At 41.8% G+C, this 25831-nt stretch overlaps 1 protein-coding gene across 2 annotated transcripts in view; it reads left to right on the forward strand.

Moving 5' to 3' along the window:
- The window catches only part of LOC132875574 (disks large homolog 4), a 128716-nt gene that overhangs the window by 44832 nt on the left and 58053 nt on the right, over positions 1–25831 (forward strand). Inside the window, exons 2-3 of one of the 2 annotated variants that reach the window (XM_060912444.1) lie at positions 16679–16840; positions 22016–22072. In XM_060912444.1, coding sequence (XP_060768427.1) covers positions 16679–16840; positions 22016–22072 — 219 coding nt within the window. The remainder of the gene's footprint in view (positions 1–16678; positions 16841–22015; positions 22073–25831) is intronic. The other variant, XM_060912445.1, reaches the window with a different exon arrangement.

Genomic DNA, 25831 nt, shown 5'->3' on the forward strand with positions numbered 1-25831 from the left:
ATCAAATAAACATGTTTACCCGTTTAGCTTAAATATACTGCATGTGAAAGTGTCACAAAACACTGTAAATCTAATCTATCTAATGTGATCTATTTATTTTCCATGTTTTTTTTTCATAAACCCAGATTATCTACACTTAGTGAACTCTACTATCACACATGGAAATGCAAATATTTGAAATCAGCTTTTTTTGAGTAAATTTTGTCCTGGATTTAAGAATATACAACCCCGATTCCAAAAAAGTTGGGACAAAGTACAAATTGTAAATAAAAATGGAATACAATAATTTACAAATCTCAAAAACTGATATTGTATTCACAATAGAACATAGACAACATATCAAATGTCGAAAGTGAGACATTTTGAAATTTCATGCCAAATATTGGCTCATTTGAAATTTCATGACAGCAACACATCTCAAAAAAGTTGGGACAGGGGCAATAAGAGGCTGGAAAAGTTAAAGGTACAAAAAAGGAACAGCTGGAGGACCAAATTGTAACTCATTAGGTCAACTGGCAATAGGTCATTAACATGACTGGGTATAAAAAGAGCATCTTGGAGTGGCAGCGGCTCTCAGAAGTAAAGATGGGAAGAGGATCACCAATCCCCCTAATTCTGCACCGACAAATAGTGGAGCAATATCAGAAAGGAGTTCGACAGTGTAAAATTGCAAAGAGTTTGAGCATATCATCATCTACAGTGCATAATATCATCAAAAGATTCAGAGAATCTGGAAGAATCTCTGTGCGTAAGGGTCAAGGCCGGAAAACCATACTGGGTGCCTGTGATCTTCGGGCCCTTAGACGGCAGTGCATCACATACAGGCATGCTTCTGTATTGGAAATCACAAAATGGGTTCAGGAATATTTCCAGAGAACATTATCTGTGAACACAATTCACCGTGCCATCCGCCGTTGCCAGCTAAAACTCTATAGTTCAAAGAAGAAGCCATATCTAAACATGATCCAGAAGCGCAGATGTCTTCTCTGGGCCAAGGTTCATTTAAAATGGACTGTGGCAAAGTGGAAAACTGTTCTGTGGTCAGATGAATCAAAATGTGAAGTTCTTTATGGAAATCAGGGACGCCGTGTCATTCAGACTAAAGAGGAGAAGGACGACCCAAGTTGTTATCAGCGCTCAGTTCAGAAGCCTGCATCTCTGATGGTATGGGGTAGCATTAGTGCGTGTGGCATGGGCAGCTTACACATCTGGAAAGACACCATCAATGCTGAAAGGTATATCCAGGTTCTAGAGCAACATATGCTCCCATCCAGACGACGTCTCTTTCAGGGAAGACCTTGCATTTTTCCACATGACAATACCAAACCACATACTGCATCAATTACAGCATCATGGCTGCGTAGAAGAAGGGTCCGGGTACTGAACTGGCCAGCCTGCAGTCCAGATCTTTCACCCATAGAAAACATTTGGCGCATCATAAAACGGAAGATACGACAAAAAAGACCTAAGACAGTTGAGCAACTAGAATCCTACATTAGACAAGAATGGGTTAACATTCCTATCCCTAAACTTGAGCAACTTGTCTCCTCAGTCCCCAGACGTTTACAGACTGTTGTAAAGAGAAAAGGGGATGTCTCACAGTGGGAAACATGGCCTTGTCCCAACTTTTTTGAGATGTGTTGTTGTCATGAAATTTAAAATCACCTAATTTTTCTCTTTAAATGATACATTTTCTCAGTTTAAACATTTGATATGTCATCTATGTTCTATTCTGAATAAAATATGGAATTTTGAAACTTCCACATCATTGCATTCCGTTTTTATTTACAATTTGTACTTTGTCCCAACTTTTTTGGAATTGGGGTTGTATTCTATTATAAATAATGTATGATTATGACTGTGAATATATTTCTATGAGTTTTGCTTATACTGACATTTTTCATTATGAAAGGAAATATATATAGAGAGAGGAGCCTGTTCAGTGACAGAATGCTCCTTCCCAAGTGCAGGACGAACAGACTCAAAAACTCCTTTGTCCCTCACGCCATCACACTGTACAACTCCTCTCTGGGGGGGAGGAGGGGGAACAGGAGGACAGAGGACAGGAAGGAGCAGTAGCCTAGCCTGACAATAATCAATACCGGACAATGTGCAATATAATGTGCAATATAAAGTGCAATATCTCTCCTGCTGGCCCCTCCCCCCTCCCCATATCTTATTCTTTTTATATTTGTATATGTAAATACTTAATTTAATTTACTTTAATTTATCTAGAAGTTTTCTCTATTTTCTATTCTCTGTTTATCCGTAATGATGCTGCTGGAATCTTAATTTCCCTGAGGGAACCCTCCCAAAGGGATCAATAAAGTTCTATCTAATCTAATCTAATCTAATCTAATCTAATCTAATCATAATTATAAGCAATTATCTTAATATATATTACTGTATACACACATATACTATATACAGAATATAGATTCTCATACATTCTCAGTAAAATCTAGTTTTCCTTCTTGCTGAAGTGGCACTCTTCTCTTCTCTTCTCTTCTCTTCTCTTCTCTTCTCTTCTCTTCTCTTCTCTTCTCTTCTCTTCTCTTCTCTTCTTTACCTTTATAATACATATCATCAGCCTGGAACTGTGGATATAAAAAGATTTAAGGTACATCATTAGGATAGGATCAGCATCAGTGGAGCATAATTTCCTTTTGGGAAGTAGCACTTACATACAATGAATTTAAGAGTTTAGTACCTTTTCTGGGAGTGTATATGGATCAGCTCCAGCTGTAATTAATTAGAAACTGTCCTTGAACATGTAATGTGTCAGCATCACTGCTGTACTGAGCACAAACCACCAAAAAATTATATCTGCTCAGTTGAAGGAGTAGAGGGGGGCCAATACTTTGTGCAGAGATACTGTGTATTTTATTGTGACAATTAAACAAGCATGTATAGACTGTTGAGCTCAGTCTTAAATGAATAAACAGACTTTAAGATGAGAGTTCAGGCCGGGGAGAGTGGGGCACGAGGACGTGTTCACGGAGCCACAGAATCCATTTATTCACGATTTTAAATTGTTCTAGAAGGTATGTGATTTTGTTCAGGGTGAAAAATGTCCAGATGCAGTTTCAGCCCTTTTATAACTCTATGATTTGGCCCGAGTAGGAAACTAACTATACTCCCTTTTTGTGGTGGGATCATTAATATGTTGGTGAGCTCTGCTCTGATTGGCTGGTTTGCAGCTGGTGTGTGTCACTTGGGCATGATCATCTTCAGCAGCCATGTCGACGCTCTGGGAAACGCAGTCTGGAAACGTGACCCAGACATGCTGCTTGGGAACGCCATCCAGCACCAACATGACAGTAGATTTATATGAGAACATGGGCTGTTTCTTTGAACAGAACACAGGCAGAAACTAAACTGATCCTCTGTATGTCAGTTAAGTCATCATACTGTCTAGTTAACTATGTGAGGTACTTGGAGCTTACTTGGAGCTAATGTTACACATATAGTATGAGCTACTTACTTTTGACCTCGACAGCATTTCTGACTGAGAGTGGGGTCGTGTTCCACTCTGTGCAGTGAAAGCTGTGGAGCTCCATCATGACATCAGGAGGAGTTTCATTTAATCATATCTCATGTTTTAATTCAACCATTTTGTTGGCGAGTGAGCACAAGTCAGAGAGAAGTATGCCAGGGAGTGCGGGTCAAAACCCACACCATCTTCCATGAGCTCGGTGTCATTTTGTTTTAGGAGCACGGTTGGTGAATCCATTGGGGAGTGTGTAATTGTTTTGTTCTTCACAATGCCTGCAGAACTGTTGAAGTTTCAGCTGTGTGGGTCCACAATAGATAGATAGATGGATGGATGGATGGATGGATGCTTTACTGCTCCTGAAGGAGGTTTAAGATAGAGCTACTGGCTCGGTAGCCACTGGTACCAGAACCAGAAGTAATATTTCCTGGACTAGACCATGGACTGGTGTATGCAAATTCTAAGACATGAATATTGATGAGTCTGGACTGTTACGATACACTCCAGGATTTTGGAATTGGACTGATTTATAGTATGGTTTTATGGGTCATGGTATGTCAGTTCCATGTAATGAACTTTCGTTTTTCAACTATGAAAAGAGAAATACATTTTTTCATGAACAGTTATTTTCAACTGCTTACACACATTTTCAAAGCTGTGTGTCTTTTTCTCAAAACTTTACACACAAATCTAACTATTGCTCACACGAAATGCAAAAAGCGCGCTGTCTCCTGCGAAATGAAACACAGTATTCAGAATATTCTAAACACACCTCAAAAGCAAGCATTTGTCTCACATCATACAACCCCGATTCCAAAAAAGTTGGGACAAAGTACAAATTGTCAGTAAAAACGGAATGCAATGATGTGGAAGTTTCAAAATTCCATATTTTATTCAGAATAGAACATAGATGACATATCAAATGTTTAAACTGAGAAAATGTATCAGTTAAAGAGAAAAATGAGGTGATTTTAAATTTCATGGCAACAACACATCTCAAAAAAGTTGGGACAAGGCCATGTTTCCCACTGTGAGACATCCCCTTTTCTCTTTACAACAGTCTGTAAACGTCTGGGGACTGAGGAGACAAGTTGCTCAAGTTTAGGGATAGGAATGTTAACCCATTCTTGTCTAATGTAGGATTCTAGTTGCTCAACTGTCTTAGGTCTTTTTTGTCGTATCTTCCGTTTTATGATGCGCCAAATGTTTTCTATGGGTGAAAGATCTGGACTGCAGGCTGGCCAGTTCAGTACCCGGACCCTTCTTCTACGCAGCCATGATGCTGTAATTGATGCAGTATGTGGTTTGGCATTGTCATGTTGGAAAATTCAAGGTCTTCCCTGAAAGAGACGTCGTCTGGATGGGGTTGGTCTAGAACCTGGATATACCTTTCAGCATTGATGGTGTCTTTCCAGATGTGTAAGCTGCCCATGCCACACACACTAATGCAACCCCATACCATCAGAGATGCAGGCTTCTGAACTGAGCGCTGATAACAACTTGGGTCGTCCTTCTCCTCTTTAGTCCGAATGGCACGGCGTCCCTGATTTCCATAAAGAACTTCAAATTTTGATTCGTCTGACCACAGAACAGTTTTCCACTTTGCCACAGTCCATTTTAAATGAGCCTTGGCCCAGAGAAGACGTCTGCGCTTCTGGATCGTATTTAGATACGGCTTCTTCTTTGAACTATAGAGTTTTAGCTGGCAACGGCGGCTGGCATGGTGAATTGTGTTCACAGATAATGTTGTCTAGAAATATTCCTGAGCCCATTTTGTGATTTCCAATACAGAAGCATGCCTGTATGTGATGCAGTGCCGTCTAAGGGCCCGAAGATCACGGGCACCCAGTATGGTTTTCCGGCCTTGACCCTTACGCACAGAGATTCTTCCAGATTCTCTGAATCTTTTGATGATATTATGCACTGTAGATGATGATATGTTCAAACTCTTTGCAATTTTACACTGTCGAACTCCTTTCTGATATTGCTCCACTATTTGTCGGCGCAGAATTAGGGGGATTGGTGATCCTCTTCCCATCTTTACTTCTGAGAGCCGCTGACACTCCAAGATGCTCTTTTTATACCCAGTCATGTTAATGACCTATTGCCAGTTGACCTAATGAGTTGCAATTTGGTCCTCCAGCTGTTCCTTTTTTGTACCTTTAACTTTTCCAGCCTCTTATTGCCCCTGTCCCAACTTTTTTGAGATGTGTTGCTGTCATGAAATTTCAAATGAGCCAATATTTGGCATGAAATTTCAAAATGTCTCACTTTCGACATTTGATATGTTGTCTATGTTCTATTGTGAATACAATATCAGTTTTTGAGATTTGTAAATTAATGCATTCCATTTTTATTTACAATTTGTACTTTGTCCCAACTTTTTTGGAATCGGGGTTGTAAACACATTTCCCACAGTATCACATACGTGTGTATATCATTTACACACTGTTGCTCTAAATCTAAAGCTCTTTTGTTTTTATGGTTTTTTTATATATTGCCATACAAGAATGAAAATACAGTATTATGCAAATAGAAGTCAACACAAGCAATATTGGAACCAAAAATATTAAATGTTTTTAATAAATCGGTTGCTGCTGTGAACGGTATTGTACAGCATATAAGAAAAAAAGAAACCAAAGTACACCAACCACCACATATGGTGATACAGCAACCAAAAATTAGACATGTATGAAAAAGTAAGTGTGTGTGTGTGTGTGTGTGTGTGTGTGTGTGTGTGTGTGTGTGTGTGTGTGTGTGTGTGTGTGTGTGTGTGTGTTGATGGGGAGAGCAAGTTGGGTGTGTATTTAGGATCAATCTCTCCTCTGGGCTGGGTCTGGCCACAATATTTCATCAACATCGCATGCTATATTTTCTCTTGCCAAACATCAGAGAAAGAATCATCTTGTGTGGCGTATCCAACCTTGGATAGAAGCAGCATCAATGTCACCACATGCTTCCTCCATTGCCTGGAGAAGTGTAAGGCGGGCATAGGGACAATGATCATACACTTTCCAATGCCATGTTGAGAAGAATTCTTCAATCGGGTTAAGAAATGGTGAATATGGAGGCAGGTTGACAACAGAAAAATGGGGATGGTTGACAAACCAATTTTGGACCAGCTGGGAGCGATGAAAACCGACATTATCCCATATAACCACAAATCTTGCCTGTTCTGGATTCTCTTCCTTTGGAGCAAGAATACCATGAATATTGTCCAGAAATGTTAGGATATGACCAGTGTTATAGGGGCCAAGTGTTGCGTGGTGGTGCAGGAGACCATTCTGCATTATGGCGGCACACATGGTGACATTTCTTCCACGTTGACCTGGGACATTGACAGTTGCCCTCTGTCCAATGATGTTTCTCCCCCTCCGTCTTGACTTTGTGAGGTTGAATCCCACCTCATCCACATAAATGTATTAATGGAGGATGGGGTGGGCATCCATCTCCAAAATTATCTGTATTGGACAAAAGAATAGATTAGGATACGCACAATACAATAGTCTGTCTCAGCAGGTGAAAGTCTGATGTACTGGCAGTGCTATGTACATACCTCCACATAGTCACGCCGCAGGTTCTTGACTCTGTCACAGTTCCTTTCAAATGGGACCCTGTACAGCTGCTTCATCCGTAACTGATTCCTCTGGAGGACCCGATGTATCGTAGATAGACTAACAGCATCAATATTGTTGAATATGGTGATGTCTTCCAAAATATGATTTTGAATCTCACAGATTCTAATGGCATTATTTGCCAAAACCATATTCACAATTGCGGTCTCCTGCTCTTGTGAAAATATACGACCTCGTCCTCCATGATGCTGTTGTCTTTCCACTCTAGAAAATTCAGAAATACAGTAGTACTGTAAGAGTGCTGTATAAAGTCAAGGTTGCACTGCCCTGTGACCATTCATACAGTGTAGTGCAGTAAAATGGATGCTTGGAGCTACAATAGTATACATGTATTTTACAGCTATGCAGGAATGGCTATTACATGTACATTACATACTGTTGGTTGTTGCATACCTGTTCTCATTTTGAAAAGTTCGAATTATGGCTGCCACTGTAAATCAACTCAAGTTGGGCTGGACTCTGAGTCCAGCCTCTCTCATGGTCAATCCATGATTGATCACGTGATCAATCAGAGTAGCCCTAATCTCATCAGAGACTATTCTTCTTGGTTCTTCATCCCTTCCTCCTTCAACTCGTCCTCGTCCTCTTCCTGCTCCCCTTCCAAAGCGTCCTCCACGAACCCGAACTCCTCGTCATCCTCTGTGCCTTCCTCTGACTCCCCTGGCTCTCTCTGCATTGTTGTTATCCATTGTTAAAGACTGATAACTTGACCTTTACCCTGTTTATAGGCCTATGACAGGCAGTGATTGGTTGGTGTTCATTAAAGCAATTATTGTTTGCACATATGAGGACATAGTCTGAGGCGCTGATGAATAAGTGTGGCATTTTGATTGGTTGTGTTTGAAATAGGAAATCAAGTTACTTCCTGTTAGATTTTCGTGTGTTAGGTAGAGAATTGTGTGTATTGATTTGCAGAAAGTGAATAGCTAAATTGAAAACTGTGTCAAGGCTGAGAATTAGTTTATGGTTTTGCTGATTTGAGGCGGAGTTGTGAAGCTTGAGTGACAGAGTTTAGAAATAGTGTAATATATAAAGGTTTTCTATGTAAGCAATTGAAAAAAAACTGTAATAACAGGAGGCGATCACGTGATTCACACGCTTTTTTTGAGTTCAGCACCATGGACAGCACTCCTCTCTTCCTCATCAGACCACCAGAGGGCGACGTTTACAAACACCCAGCCTGTGTGTGTGTGTGTGTGTGTGTGTGTGTGTGTGTGTGTGTTACAGATTTATAGTGTTTATTCTGAATGCAATCCTTCCTGTGGGCTTCTTTATTATAAGTTTAATCTTCTAAATGTTTTATTACAACCTGTGAGTGTGTGTAGTAGTTTAGAAATAGTACTTTTCTGTACAGCAGTACGGTACTTCACAGTATCGTTACTAGCTCTACTCTAACCATACTGTGAAGTACCATACTGCTGTACAGAAAAGTACTATTTCTAAACTACTTTATACTTCTGTCATTATAAGACAGAAAATGCACACAGGTACAAGACCAAGGTATGGGTCCAGAGGTCCAGAGTCTGGACCTCTGGACCCATACCTTGGTTTTGTACCTGTGTACATTTTCTGTCTTATAATGTCTTTTGCAAGAGTAGAACGAAAGTGTTCTGGAGTTTTTGAAGTGGAGCATGACTAGTAAAAATATCCAAACAATTTATAAATGTATTTAATTTCATGTGCTTATATTTTAGTGTGTGGATGTGTTACCATGGAGTATGAGACTCAGTTCTTTGTTGTCATTGTTTTTATACACTGCATAAGATCCCAATGAACTCTGTTCTGAATTCTGTACCAGTCTGTGTGATCGCATGTGTCTCCGTATCAGATTATGAAGATTGTCTAGTGTTAAAAAAAAAAAAAACCATGACTATATTCTGTTACATCGTCCATCAGCGTGATCCGGAAATCAGCTCGTGCAGAAAACTATTCTGCTGGTGGATTTTGCCATGCTCACACTCTGAGACTTTTGCGTCAGGTCTCTCAAACTGACGCGGACTTTGCTTCTGAGACACCAAGCTCAACTCGCGACTGAAGAATTCACTTACAGTGTGTGATGTTAAAGACGAGTGAGGTCGAAAGTGTTTCAGATCCATCAGGAACGTAGGCCACAATAAACGTTCTGTCACGATGTGCACTATGAAGTGAGCATGAAGCGGATGCAGTGTTATTTGAGATTCTGCCCGAGTTACAGATGACGGATTTAAACTTGAGTTATCAGTGACACTAAAACATTAACTTCATCTCATTATCTGTAGCCGCTTTATCCTGTTCTACAGGGTCGCAGGCGAGCTGGATCCTATCCCAGCTGACTACGGGCGAAAGGCGGGGTTCACCCTGGACAAGTCGCCAGGTCATCACAGGGCTGACACATAGACACAGACAACCATTCACACTCACATTCACACCTACGCTCAATTTAGAGTCACCAGTTAACCTAACCTGCATGTCTTTGGACTGTGGGGGAAACCGGAGCACCCGGAGGAAACCCACGCGGACACGGGGAGAACATGCAAACTCCGCACAGAAAGGCCCTCGCCGGCCACGGGGCTCGAACCCGGACCTTCTTGCTGTGAGGCGACAGCGCTAACCACTACACCACCGTGCCGCCCTGAACTGGACCTAAAAATGTGAATTAAGGGGGAGATAGAGAGAGGGAGGGAGGAATATTATATTTTAGAAATTGTTGAAATTATTTTCAGATTTTAGATTTTTTGTGTTTTTTTTTGTAAAACTACGAAATTCTGTTTCAGGTTGTATGATGAATATTTTAAACACATAATATTCAAATTTAACTGTCCAATATCAGGTTTATAGTCGTTCCCTTTAAGGAGGGGTGTGTGTGTGTAACCTTGCAGTGTAAGCAGATCCCGCCTCATTCCTCTAATCATCTCTCTCTCTCTCTCTCTCTCTCTCTCTCTCTCTCCGCGCACTTTAAAGAATAAAATCCCCGACTCGCGCGTGCGTCTCTCGGTACCAGCCAGCTGTCGCGTCCCTCCCTCTCTCTCTCTCCCTCTCTCTCTCTCTCTCTCCCTCTCTCTCTCTCCCTCTCTCTCTCATGGCAGCCGCTGTGATCATGTCTCCGCCGTGGAGGAATCTGAAGTGTTTGTCCCCGGTGATGTGCCAGTGTAAGCTCGTGTGCAGTCACCGGACCCTGTCCCTCATGTTCGGCTGTAAGGTAAGGGAGGGAGGGATGGAGGGATGCAGGTACAGTTCCTGATTTACTTCCAAAATGGACATGAGGGAAGTTCGGGAATGCCGGAATGGGGTGTGTGGTGTGGAGGGGTGGCTTCAACCATCTCCTAGCAGCTAATAATGATTTTATTATTATTATTATTATTATTATTATTATTATTATTATTATGTCTCTGTGTTGGTCCCTCTGAGCAGACAGGAGTCAGAACACACCGAGACTCAGTGTGCAGGTGTTTATGGTCCTCAGACTGCACAATTAATGAGGGGAAATGGAATGAATGTCACTTCCACCTCCTCACTGTTATTCTCACTGCTGGGAGAGAAAGGAAAAGTCAAACACCAGCAGTTTATTGAAAATACTCTCAAACTTTAATATATTTATCGGACATTCAGCTTGGGTTCCTTTTGTGTGTGAACACTGGAACAGGATCAGATCTGGTCCTGGTTCACAGCGAGACACTGATTTTACACACAAACTATGAAGCTCCGGTCGTCTGAACATGCTCTCCTGATCCCAGAGTGTGACATTTTACTGGGATTAGGAGGGAGTGTGTTTGCTGTAATGGTCAGTGTAGAGATCTGGACATCATGTGGGTGTCACAGAAGCGTGGTGGTTATCAGTCGCCTCACAGCAGGAAGGTTCTGGGTTCAAATCTTGCGGTTAACTGGAGCCTTTCTGTGTGGAGTGTGCATGTTCTCTCTGTGGGTTTCCTCCGGTTTCCTGTGTGTGTGTGTGTGTGTGTGTGTGTGTTATACAGTGTTTAATCTGTATATTTAAACATAGCTAAATATCTCAAAAAATCTGCTCATGCCAGGAGTGTAGTGTTTAAAATGCAGTGTGAGGAGAGAGAGAGAGAGAGAGAGAGAGAGAGAATCTCATGTGATTGATCACTTTAGCTGTAGATGGTTATGCTAATGCTAATGAAGCTAATTTGGATTGAACTGAGAGACTGAGAGATATCAGTGTCAAATGAGAGAGAGAGAGAGAGAGAGCAGAATGAAGCTTTGTGTATAAAATGCCTTTATTAATATTTAACAATGTGTTGGGCAGCAAGACAGCAGTCAAGCTGCCCCTCAGTCTGTTTCTCTCTCTCTCTCTCTCTCTCTCTCTCTGTTTAACAGTCCGGAGCTGGACAGAAGGTTATAGATGTCTGTGATCAGGAACTCCAGTTCACACCTGGTATTAATAAGCATCCTGAGTGATTAGATCATATGCACTTGGTGCTAAATACAGGTGTGAACACAGTCCAGTGTGTCTCAGAGACGTGTCCTAAGATATCTGATCACTCGAACCATAATCGGAGGTGATCTGGGACACACACAACCACATAACATTTGTAGTGTGAACACAAAAGTGTCCTGATGTGATGGCAACTGCGTAATGTGAGACAAAGTTGTGAGATGCCGTGGAAATGGAGCTGATTGGTAAAAGGTTCCATCGCAAGGTTAATGGATAAAGGCAGTGCGATAAGAGCTGAGCTGCTTTTTGTAGCTTCTTCTGTCTTCTCATCTTCTGGTCATTTATAAGACTGAAGTGTGAGATGGGATTCGAGGGATTAAAGGACACGATGTATGAAATCTGGCCATGAGTCGTCACTGGAGACAAGTTCACCATGCTAGGTGTGAACTGATGTGTGTTTCGGTTGTCCACTCGTGATCAGATCACTCAAGACAGATGTTAGTAGCAGGTGTGAACAGAATTGGAGTGACTGCAGATTCAACCAATCATGGATCATTTCAGGGGGAAAGATACAGCCCAGTTTCACAGAAAAATCGTTCACCTGCAGCACCTTCAGCCCTGTTTACGCTTGGGTTTAAAATATGTCCTGGGTGATCGGATGTAGGCATGTATCAGCTCAACCAATTCATGATTCAATTTGATTCATGATATTTTTGAAAGAAAATAATTGAATGAAGAAAATTTTATTTCCAAACAATGTCACATTTATTTTCTTGTTCTTTATCAACTTAAATATTCTTTTTGTTAATTTAAAAACACTTTTGCTTCATATTCTTAATAACCTACAATAATTATTTACCCATGTTTGTAAAGTTTGGAGTAAAATATAATCGTCTATTAACTAAAATATTCCTTTTATTAAAAATGAAAAAGTTAATAACAAATATCCTTTTTTTAATAAACTTTTATGAACATTTGTTCTTCCTCCATTTGCTTCCCTTTTCTTTCTCTCTCAGCAGCCTGTAAAAGAGAGAGAGCTCTGACTTCTTGTTAAATCTGTTTGTACACAATCACACAGCAGCTCTTTCACATTCTACATCTGTGTTTGTGTTTTCAGTAATAGAGCTGTGTTACTTCCACCTATAGTGAAGTCACGCGTCTTCCCGATATTGTACTTTAATGAGCCCTCTGCTGTCTAAACAACACAATTACAGTGAGGAAAAACTAAGAGATGACGCAGTCTGATAATAATCATCTCATCTCATTATCTCAAGCCGCTTTATCCTTCTACAGGGTCGCAGGCAAGCTGGAGCCTATCCCAGCTGACTACGGGCGAAAGGCGGGGTACACCCTGGACAAGTCGCCAGGTCATCACAGGGCTGACACATAGACACAGACAACCATTCACACTCACACTCACACCTACGCTCAATTTAGAGTCACCAGTTAACCTAACCTGCATGTCTTTGGACTGTGGGGGAAACCGGAGCACCCGGAGGAAACCCACGCGGACACGGGGAGAACATGCAAACTCCACACAGAAAGGCCCTCGCCGGCCACGGGGCTCGAACCCGGACCTTCTTGCTGTGAGGCGACAGCGCTAACCACTACACCACCGTGCTGCCCTGATAATAATCATATTCATTTTTATTTCCTCAATTTGAATCGTCACTAATTTATATCACCATTTATCATCACATGACGTATCATTACACGTCTAATCAGATCTAACGCTACGTTCACACTGCAAGGCTTAATGCTCAATTCCGATTTTTTTGTGAAATCCGATTTTTTTGTGAGGTCGTTCACATTAACAAATATATGCGACTTGTATGTGATCCTCAGTATGAACGAAAAGTGACCTAAAAGTGTTCCGCATGCGCACTGCAGGATACGACGACGTCACACGCAGTGAGCATGGCCAGTGTTTACGGAAGTAAAACCGCCCGGTTGCGGTATGACCCATCCAATCTAGCTTGAATAGCTGCATCCCCCCAAATGGAAATCAGCTCCCTAACCTCTGCGTCCTTCCATTGAGAAGATTCAGAACCTTCACAGCCCGAAGCGTCCCTCGCATTGATGTCATGCTCAGGGGCGCAGATACGTTTTTTGAACTGGGGGGGACAAAAAACTGGGGGGGACAAAGCTGCCAGCAAACCAACCCCAACCCCGATATGCTTGTCAAACTTGTTGTGGGTTACCATAGCAACCAAGCTTGAGCTCGCAACCTGTGCAGTCTGCGCAGCTCAACCAACCGAATATCAGTCTTTGTTTTATGTGAGTTGTTGCAACTATGTATACACTGCTGTGCACCTCAATAAACCGAATGGTAATTAGTCTTTTGATTTTTCCGTGAGGTTTGCCTTATGCAAAGAAAGACAGCATAGACGTTTTTTCCTCCCTATAAGTGGGGGGGACCGAGCGAGGTGAATTTAAATCTGACTCGTCCCACCCTCTATCTGCGCCCGTGATTATGCGCCATGTTGTTGTAACTTTTTTTGAGAGACCCGCCGCCTACTTCAGCGCAGAATAGTGACGTTTGTGGCTTGTTGATGACGTGTAAGTCGGATGAATGCGACCTGGCGGTTCAGACTGAAGTCGCATATGAAAAGAGCGGATAGGAATCGGAATTAGCACCACATATCCAAACGGCCTGGGTCGGATTTGAAAAAATCGGATCTGTGTCGTTCATATTGTCAATAAAAGATCGGATACAGGTCACATATGGGCGAAAAGATCGGATTTGAGTCACTTCAGCCTGCAGTGTGAACGTAGCCTGTGTTTAATACAAGTGTAAATGAGCACGAAGATACAGTATTAATTTAGTCAATGAAAATTTTGATGATGAGTATTCGTTGATGCTTTTTCTTTAATGACTAAATGATAACAATTATTTAAATTATATTTTGGTAAATGTTTTGTTCATTTTGCCCCGACGAGTAACAACGGGGTGAAACCACTGGCTCTGCTCAGGGAGACAAAAAGTGTATTTTGGACCAAAGTACGTAGGTTCAAAAATCTCACAGAACCAGCAGATTTTGAATGTTGAGGTAAAAGTGTGTGTGTGTGTGTGTGTGTGTGTGTGTGTGTGTGTGTGTGTGCGCGCATACATGCATGAACATGACAGATCTGTTATATTGGAATATTGGCAGTAAAAATCTAGTTATATTCACTCACTAACAAGACTTTTCACCAGAACTTAGTCCACCATGTTGGTTATTCTATCTTAGCCCCGCCCACAAGCTGCAACCTGACTGGTCAGGAAGTTAAAAAAACAAAGCTTTAGTGCTTTTTATTCTGGAAAGTTAAACTTTGGGAGTTAGTAAAGTTGTGTGTGTGTGTGTGTGTGTGTGTGTGTGTGTGTCTTTAAATTGTATTAAAGGCAGATGGAATCAATACTCCTCAGTTCTGATCCAATTACAGGAAGAGTCGCACTGTTCACTGAACAAGCAACCAATCAGGTGATCAATACCCTTCTGTCCAAAATCCCACCGGACAACATGATCCTGAGCCTCTGTGTGTGTGTGTGTGTGTGTGTGTGTGTGTGTGTGTGCAGACTCAGACTTACACACAGTTACACCTTGTGTGTTCCAGTTTTCCGGAGGTGTGTAAATAGGCCGTGTGTCTTGAGCAGTGTTTGTGCTCCTGAGACGTTCAGTTTGTGAGACAAAGGAAACACCGCTGTCCTGATTTCTGCTCCGGTTCTGCTCCGGTTCTGCTCTCATTCCCCGTGTGTGATGTAGATTGATGGGTTGTGTGAGATTCTCTCCGTGAGATTATTGTCCACGTGTTGAGTGCAGTGCTGTTATTGATGGTGAATCTCGTGGTTGTGTGTGAGTTCTTTTCCCGCCGTGTCGTCTTCAGTTCAAAAGTGTTTGTGGAAACAATGGACAGAAAACTTTTAGACGTTTCACACATTTTTCACGTATACTGTTTGTGTTTTTATTCAGTTCCTGATTCCCCACACATAACGGTCACGTTTGGGTTTATTTATTTATTTGTTTGTTTATTTTCTTACTTTTTCTTTCTTTAGTGATCACATGTGTGATGTAAGATTTGTTTACTTGCAAATATGCAATTTCAGGGCATCCCTCCATCCATCACGCCATCCTTCCATCCCTCCATCATTCCATCCATCCCTCCATGAGTCTGTCACTCCAACCCTCCATCCCTCAATCACTCAATCCCTCCATCCTTCCATTCTTCCATCACTCCATCCCATTATCCCTCAATCCCTCCATCACTCTGTCCCTCCATCTGTCCATTCTTTCATCCCTCCATCTCTCTGTCTCTCCATCTCTCTCAGCTCTTTGTAACATTGAGGAAATCCTCGTCTACTTTCAGTTCTATAAGAGTGAACTAACCACAGACTCAGTAACACAACAGCCGTCTGTACCTGATCACAGAAATGTGGGTTTTTTCGCTGACAGGTTTTTTAAATAATTTATGATGAATTAAAGAATAAAAACCCTAAGCCCATGTCTGGGATGAAAAAGAAGTCCATGATTAAATTAAACATCTGAACTTGCTGTAGGACGAGTAAAATGATCATTCAGCTCACGTCTCTGTGTAGAGCGACTCGTCCTAATCACTGACTTTTCTATTTCCTCCATTCCAGATCTTTCTCTGGACTCTCATCTTTTTTGCATTACCTCAGTCTGAGACTTCTCTCTCTCTCTCTCTCTCTCTCTCTCTCTCTCGCTGTCACAGTGTAATGTGATCTAATATTCCTGCTGACTGTGCCCCTCCGCCCCTCCGCCCCTCCATCTTTCCTGCAGTTCCTCTTTTCCGTGATGTTGTAGTGTTTCCTCGGTGATATTATCATAGCCACCCACACAGACTTGTTATTTATTCTAATCATATAAACACGCAGTACAGCCTTTCCTCATCCCCGATATGATAATCCATTATTGCACACCTCACGCCAGTAAACTTGAGCTCAGAGACAAAGGAGATCTGTGAACGATGACGGCTCAGTCCATCAGCCCGTCACTCCATATTATTTTTATCATATGCCTGGCACTCTTTAGGGCGGTGCTGTCATTTTGTCACCCAAGACAGTGACAATAATCTTTTCAAGTGTGCCAATACTTACGGACAGCACACTAAAGAATGCTGTTATGTTTTTAATTAAATGAAAATCTCCCCACTCTCTCTGTCTCTCTGTCTGTGCAGAAGTACAGGTATCAGGATGAGGAGACTCCGCCCCTGGAGCATAGCCCTGCCCACTTGGCCCACAGTAAAAGTGCTGAGATGCTGCACATGAGTGACAAGAACCTGGCTGCTATGGACACCATGCACGGCTACGCACCACACACACACATCTCTCCTGTGAAGGTAAACACACACACACACACACACACGGTGGTGTTGAATAAGAAAAGATAACGGCTCCATGAAGCTGATCCTCACACTCAGGTGTGTTCACTTAATGAGCAGAATGGAATGAATTGTAATTAAAAACACTTGGATTGTTTAAATCATCTCTGTGTGTTCATTCTAGTCCCATACTCTCAGATCTTACACCAGGAGTGTTAAACACGTTTTAGTTCCCAGGCCATGTTCTAAATTCATCATGGTGTTCTGCTTTAGACCCTTTATTGGCTTGGTTCCGGTGTGAGGTTCCGTAACAGAATTACACACTGACCTTCCTGCTGTACCTCCACTGATCTCCTTATTACTGTCCAGGAGCTTATATTTACAGCGCAGCGCGGCTCAGTGCTCCACTCTGATTGGTCAGGAGAGCTGCAGTGTTTCTGTATAACATTGCGGCTCAGGCTGTAGCGCCGGCCCTGTAAATAAATATAAATATAACCATAAATATATTTATTATTATTTATAGAGCTTTGTGGGTTTTGTTTGAGATGTACGTGATCATTTTCCTTTTTCCGGTTCCGTTTCATTTTACCGCAGCTGATCAATCTGATCGTCATTTCATATGTCGTATTAGTTTCTCCCATCTCCAGGCGCAGGACGCTGTCCTGTCATGCCTGAAATAAACGTTTTGTTTTTCTCGTAATGCCACTTCCTGTAGCATGTTTATCCCATACAGCGGTGGAAATGAAACTCTGAAAAAACGACTGATCGCAAAGAAGTGAATAAGACATGAAGCAGACTGAATATCAGGAGATCAGCTGGCGCTTTTTGATGATGTCATCACACTGTTCATTATCGGGATGTTGGACAGAACAGCAGCTGTGTAACACACAACATTCACATCCCTCTCTCCATCTTTCTTTCTCTACTCACAATTTCTCTTTGCTTGATCTTTTATCCTCCTTCTTTTTCTTTATCCATCCATCTACTGCTCCTCTGCCTCTCTGTCTTTCTCTCACTTTTTAAGCTCCATCTTTTTGAGACCGTTCTCTCGTTTGTTCTTTGTTTCTTTCCCCACTCTTTCAAACTCTTTTTCCATTTATCCATCTTTCTCTCTGTTCTCATCCTTTATTTTTTCTATCTCTAAATCCTTTGAACTCTTGAACTCTCTCTCTCTCTCCATTGCTCTCTTTCTCTCTCTGACTCTCACTGTCCTTCTATTCCTTCATCTTTTCTATCTCTCTCTTCATGCCTCATCCTTCTATCTTTAACTTTTGCATCAATTTTTCTTTCTTTCTTTCTTTCTTTCTTTCTTTCTTTCTTTCTTTCACTGTCTCTCTCCTGCTTCCATTTCTCCATCTTTTTTTGCTTCATCCTTCTGTCTTTCTCTCATTTCTAAACCTGGGATTTTTCATTTACACTTCCCCTCTGTCTCTCCATCATGACCTTTCCTTCTATTCTCATCCCCTGTTTATTCTGCCAGCAGTTCCACTAGGTGTGTGAGAATCACACTGTGTGTGTGTGTGCTGTGTGCAGTGTACACCTCATGGAGCCATGCTGTGTGCGTGTGTGTGTGTGTGTGTGTGTGTTTACAGGCTGAATTTATCCACACACTGTTGTTCAAAAATGAGTTCTAACTGTTAAAGTAAATAAAGGTCACGTAGGGGTCGCGTCCCAAACGCCTCTATAGTAGTGTTCATACTAACCAGTGACACTGGTCGAGCTTTGTTTATGAATCAACTCTGTTGTAGGTATAAGTTCCAGTGGAGCTGGACATTTTCTCTGCCCTTCCTGTGTGAGACGCTCTCTCACTTCAGCAGTTTGTTGCTCATCCAGTCATTTGAATCAGACTGAGCGAGATGACTAGATGAGATTTTTACAGATCTGCGTTCATGGATTTATGTTTCTCTGTATTATCAGAGCATTTGATTTATTCATCGATGTCAGGATGGAAAGAGAATTTCAAGAAATAGAACAAAAAATGCTTCTGAAAAGAATCACTGACCCTGACTTTAAAACGGAGCCTCAAAATATTTATTGAAAGCCGTTCTGCATTTTACTTCCTGGTCATGTGATCAGCCACCAGCCGATAAAATGAGAGGCTGGTAAATCCTAAATGAAGAGCTGTATTGGGTAGAAAAACACCAAACACACACACACACACAGTGCTGAATAAATTAACCCCTCCATTATGACTCCATGATCCTGCTCATGGTGTAATACTATAAGAAATATTGATGTGTGTGCTACATGGGTTATCAAGTCAGACTCCACCTACACACACACACACACACACACACACTATACTGTACATTCTAAATTTAAACATACAGTGAGCATAATACTATAAAAATGTTTTCAAGGTCAGCCTCCAGCCACCTACACACACACACACACACACACACAGTTACTGGCTGATGGACACACAACCCCACAGTGCTTTGAGAGTTTCTTCCTCTGTATGTGTGTGTGTGTGTTGTGTGGTGTTAGTATGTGTTTTCCATGAAGACAGATGGTACCACAGAGAGAGAGAGAGAGAGAGAGAATCATGTGACCTCTCAGTCAGTCTAAGAAGCTGATTTAGACATCCATATCTCTCACACACACACACACACACACCTGTTTCAGCCCTGCATGTGCACACTTTGTAATGATCTAACGTGTTTTTAGGATTGTAATAATAATAATAAAACTTCAGAGGCGACTTTGAAAAATGATTGTGTGGGCTAGAAAATTAGCTCCGCCCCCGATGCCCTGTGCTCAGCTCCGCCCCTTTCAAGGGTGTGCCAGAATACATTATTATTATTATTATTATTATTATTATTAATCTTACCTAATGCATCTTCAAAACATTAATGATGAAAAAATCCAACTTTACAATTTTTATGTAATTCTGTCCTTTCTGGGGCTGAAAGAGAAAGAGGAGTCGAACATAATCAGAGCGCCATCTGCTGGTTAAACAGAGAATCGTGCAGTGAAACCCTGCGAGCTGCGAGCTCTAGTGGGCAGTATTGGAACTGCAGGCAGGGTTCAATTTATTTTTAATTATAAAATAATCACTTGGTGATATTTTTCTACAAATGTAATTATCTAAACTGACAAAAAAAACCACTCAACATTGAAATAGTGAGCATTTTATAGCCACTATGTCTCTACATTAAAATCCAGATTAAAAGCGTCAGACATTAATCTGTCACATTATTAGTTATTTGGTGTTTAAATTTGTTGTCAAATGTTTTTGTTGTTGCTTTTTGATCCTTTGATTTGATGTGTTGTTTCATAAATGCTATGCTTTGACTTTTTAATATTTAAAAAATTGCTCTCAAAATAAAAAAGAAGTATATATACTGTATATATGCACAGATTAATGTTACTGACTTATTTCAGAATAATTTTTTCAGTGGTCTGATTTTCAGACATGAAAAATATTTGATTTGGTGAAAAAAATTCTATCAGTTTCCTGATTTTTTTTTTCCTGGGACCACAATGGAAATAAGTGTTTTTACACTTTATTGTGTTTTCCTTGGTTTAGTTTCATGTTTGTCAGTTGTATTGTATTTGTCAACTTTATTTCTGATTTGTGTGGGATATTTACCTGAATAAATTCTATCTTCCTGATTGTGCAAATCAGATGTAAACTCATTCTGAAAGCAAGTCTGCCACAAGAGCAAATAAATTAAATGAGGATACAAAAAGGCACAATAAATAAATAAATAACCACTTAAAATAATTTAATTAAATGTAAACACAGAGCAGAAGCGTGTGTTATAGTGTATAGCACAGTTACATAATCATTTATACATTTAACATCAGACCTGTTAAACCTCTTCACATGTCTCATGAGTCCGATCTGATCAGTCTGATCTACATCACATGTGCATGGATCTACAGTGGCATTAGAGTAAGAAAAGAAGGCGTGTGTGTGGAAACGAAAGACAAAGCAATATTTTCTTTTATTATTTCTGACTCCTCCTCCTTCATATTTTCCACATCACCCCTCCGATGTCTCACCCTCAACCCGAAACCCCTCAGAACCACCCGGCACTCAGACTGCACTGAAATCATACCGACAGTCACACTGCACTTTTCGTCAGTGTGGTTTTCACCAGACACCCTGAACCCCACACCCTGAATCTTACACCCTGAACCTCACACCCTGAACCCCACACCCTGAACCTCACACCCTGAACCTCACACCCTGAACCCCACACCCTGAACCTTACACCCTGAACCCCACACCCTGAACCCCACACCCTGAACCCCACACCCTGAACCTCACACCCTGAACCCCACACCCTGAACCTCACACCCTGAACCCCACACCCTGAACCTTACACACTGAACCTTACACCCTGAATCCCACACCCTGAACCTCACACCCTGAACCTCACACCCTGAACCCCACACCCTGAACCTCACACCCTGAACCCCACACCCTGAACCTTACACCCTGAACCCCACACCCTGAACCTTACACCCTGAATCCCACACCCTGAATCCCACACCCTGAACCCCACACCCTGAACCCCACACCCTGAACCTTACACCCTGAACCTTACACCCTGAACCCCACACCCTGAACCTTACACCCTGAACCTTACACCCTGAACCTCACACCCTGAACCTCACACCCTGAACCTCACACCCTGAACCTTACACCCTGAACCTTACACCCTGAATCCCACACCCTGAACCCCACACCCTGAATCCCACACCCTGAACCCCACACCTCAGACACCCTAAACCCTACACTCTAAACTCCACACCCTGAATCTTACACCCTGAACCTTACAACCTGAATCCCACACCTTGAACCCTTCACCCTGAACCCTACTTCCTAAACCCCACACCATAAACCCCACACCTTGAACCCTACACCCTAAACCACACACCCTAAACCCCACACCTTGAACCCTACACTCTAACCTGAATTTATTATTTGCATCCTGACCTCTGACGGTTTCTGTCAATGTGTTTTGATGTAACTGTGACAGGTTTAATAGTGTTACAAGTCAGATTTCAATTTTCTATAATGTCTCACACACACACACACACACTAACCCCGCCCCTTTTCTCCCTGTGTTTAATATGTTGCCCTGCTTGGACCCCCTGCTGTTTTGATTTAAATGTATTTTGCACGCTTCTCTCCCCGATGTTGAGTTTATCCTCCCTGCTGTGTTTGTGTTTGTTTTGCAGCCCGTGTTGCTCTCTGCCGGTCACACACCGCTCTACACCTCCGCCGTCTCCACACTGGTAAGACAGAGAGAGAGAGAGAGAGAGAGAGAGAGAGAGAGAGAATGAATATTCTGGGTGCAGTGCTGCCTTCTGCTGGACAACTGACACTGTTACACCAGAAAAGTGAAACTGGAGACAGACAGATATGGCACAGAATCTGTCTGTCTGTCTGATTATCTCTCTGTCTGATCATCTGTCTGTCTGATCATCTGTCTGTCTAATCATCTGTCTGTCTGTCTGTCTGTCTGTCTAATCATCTGTCTGTATGTCTGTTCATCTATCTGTCTAATACCTTGAATAATTTTATATAAATCATCAAATAGTTTAGTTCAGTCAAGGGATATTATTACAGGGTCTCTCTCACACACACACACACACACACACACACACACACACACACACACAGTTTATTTCAGTGAGATTTAAGCAGTGAGATCCCAGTCTCCATGGCAACACTATGACTGCTCAGTTTCCAAAAAAAGTTTCACTGCTCGTGTCCCAAGCCATTCCATGTTCACTGCGTAGTGTAGGGCGTGTGGTTTGGGACACGCCCACTGTGGGGTGATGATGGTGACGTGTTAGTGAGGGAGTTCAGGTGGCCGACAGAGTGAACAGTGAGTACAGTGTGTGTGGTTTGGGACACGCCCACTGCGAGTGCTCTTGGATGAAGGTCACGTTTTGGACATCAGGGGGGACCACCACATCTCACACACACACACACACACACACTCTATAATCTCCAGCAGGGGGTTTAGACAGTGAGTTCCCATCTCTGTGACAACCATGTGGCTGCCCCTGACATTTGGGAGAGAGAGAAAGAGGGAGAGAGAGAAAGAGGGAGAGAGAGACACACACATACACACACACACACACAGAATCAGGATCTGTGTGTAAATGTACAAATAGTTCAACTCTAAATCTTTAATTTCCTCATGGTTTAAGAAAATCATTTGTGTTTTTGTTGTATTTTAAAGTCGTATTTAAAGTTTTCACTGTTTCTCTCTCGTTAAAGTATGGCTAAAGTATTGGCACCCTGGTCATCATTTAACACTTTTAGATTATAAATAAACTTTTTTTTTTTCAAATTCAGGGTACTATTTTACTAATTTAACAAATGCAACACAACCTGCCCAGAAGCTCCTCCTACTTTTATTAGTAGTGTCATGTGACAGGAAATTGACACAGGGGCTGGATCAGTTTTCTTAGACCAAAGGTTCCTGTATTACTGTGGGTGCAATCAGTTAATTATTGATATTAAGTGATCAATCTCGTTAAATCAGTCTCATTAAATTTTGAAGGTCAATAATTAAAATGAATCAATCCCATTGAATCATTTAATTTGACTCGTTTGAATTGAATCATACCATAGAATCACTCTCATTTGAAGTGAATCGTTCAGTGAATCGTTCAATGAATCATTTAGTGAATCGTTTAGGGAATTGTTCAATGAATCATTTAGGGAATCGTTCAATGAATCATTTAGGGAATCATTTAGTGAATCATACCATTAATCCTGGTGCTTAATAATAAATTACCAAACAGCTAAATTATGGTACATTTCCAAATTATTAAGATCACTTACCATATTATATAACATTTGCACCCTTTTTGAATTCTTTGAGAAAATTGGGGACTTCAGATGTTATTCACACAAATAAACACAGTTTGTTTAATAAATGAATTTATTATACAAAGATAAAAAGATATCAATATATATAAGCAGTGAAGTAAGTGTGTGTGTGTGTGTGTGTGTGTGTGTGTGTGTGTGAGAGAGAGAGAGAGAGGGAGTGTGAAGGACTTGACCATGTGTTTAGCCTCGTGTAGCTAACTACACGTGGTGGAGGCCTAGATTAGCCTTGTGTTGCTAGTATGTGTTTGTGAAAGGCCCTATAGCCTAGCTAAAGTGTGTTTGTTAGGCCTGATGGCTTGCTGAGCACATGGTAGGCCTTGATTAGCTTTGTGTTGCTAAGCAGACAAAAGCGAAGCTGTAGCTAACCCACTAGCTCATAACCATACTGAATCCACTGAAATCTTAATGACATCAAGATGTATAATAATGAGAACTATATGTTAGTGGTAAAGAATAAAAGAGAGAAGCATGCGCAGCCTATCTATTAAACAATTGAGAGAACATAGAACCAAAATAAATCAACACGCTGCGTGTTCAACAGTGTAACAATAAACCTGGGTTTAAATTCACACTATTTCAAATAAAAGCAAATTCCTAAGACTATCCTAATTATGCCCAAATGCCAAAATCTTACTTAATCCTGCCTTTAGCAAGATATGAAGAACTATTCGCCGGTGTAGCTTCAGGCCTCGCCGTGGGAGCACGTGAGCTGCTCGTGATGAAGGCGCAGAAAACTTTCGGGTCGAACGGAGCACTTGGGTGGTTCCCGTGAAAAGCAGAGGGATCTTGGTCCGAACCTCAGCGTTCGTGAGGAAAAGTCTCTGATCAGAATAAGATGCACAGCGCTTTGAGTTAAAAAGGATTCAATCGCTTCTTAACTTTTAACTGCCTGGGCTGCAGTCGTGACGTCACTTCTAATGCAAGTAAACCGGTTGTAACTCAGGTTGAGTTTAAAGATCGCGCGACTCTAGAGTTTACCTTTGCCAAGGGTAAGAAGGAAAATCGCGCTGAGTGATGGATCTTGCAAGAAAGAAGACGTCTTTTTGGGGTGGAGAGCGCGCCTCTTTATACATCCAGATCCATCGGAAGCCAGACGTGAGAGAGCAAAGATGGAAGCGTTGTCCCATTGTTTTATGTTTCCTTGTATGATGACGTAGATGATCCCGCCCACGCGTGACGTAGGTCACACGGAAGTGGACTGGGAATTGTAGTTCTGACACAAGATGGCGGCATGATACCTACAGTCCCCCTTTTGGTCTCAGGGGTATGACGGAGTCGTAGCACTGAGAGCACCGTATCGTATCATCGCCGTGTCCATAGTCCTTGAGGTAGACTTGTCCTGTGCAGTCCATGGTGTCCTGTGAAGACTGTAAACTTGTGAGTTCCAGTAAGACAGTTGGAGACAGAGGCATTTTGGGCATAATATAATCACTATGGGCATTTTGGGCATATAATCACTATCTAACTAACTAGATCAAAACCACATCAAAAAAATTAAACATGGAACATGAAACATGTAGTGTTCAATTTCTTAGGCATAAAAAAACAAGAAAAGAGAAGAAATGAAGGAAGGAAAGAAGTATTAGTGTTTGGGTTGGCAAACCTAATCTTCTGGGAAGGTGATAGCAGTGGGGGGGTCTGGCTAGAAAGCGTGCGCTACTGCGGCTAGCTGTCGGGGACACAGACCATCTTATCTAGCTAGGTGTGTAGTGTTATGTATGGGTTGCCTGGGCAGACCCAGTGGATGTCTTTAGTGGGGGTGCACATCTCTAAGTTTGTGGATTCACAAAAATGAGGATAGCACTGCCAAGACTATATGCCAGGTGTATTTGCGATGAATACACACTAGTAATAATAGCGGATTTTAGTATTTTATCTACCATGTTATACTGAAGGGTTATTACTTCATTGGGTTGGTGAAGTCTGACCGGGAATGTTAGTGTACGCTTATGGTTGAGTGATGCGTACAAACTAGGTGGACAGGATGGGCCTAGCTGTCGTCCACCCCCTTTTGGAGTGAGGACTGTTCAAAAGGTTTGATTCGATTATCGTGGAAATCGATATGAAAGCGTTTAATTAGGCCTAGATGTCCTAATGTGATACGCGACGGGGAACGGTTTTCCCACGATCGAAAGGTCTCGACCAGG

Source organism: Neoarius graeffei, chromosome 28, assembly GCF_027579695.1.
Source record: "Neoarius graeffei isolate fNeoGra1 chromosome 28, fNeoGra1.pri, whole genome shotgun sequence".
In the NCBI taxonomy this organism is placed as follows: domain Eukaryota; kingdom Metazoa; phylum Chordata; class Actinopteri; order Siluriformes; family Ariidae; genus Neoarius; species Neoarius graeffei.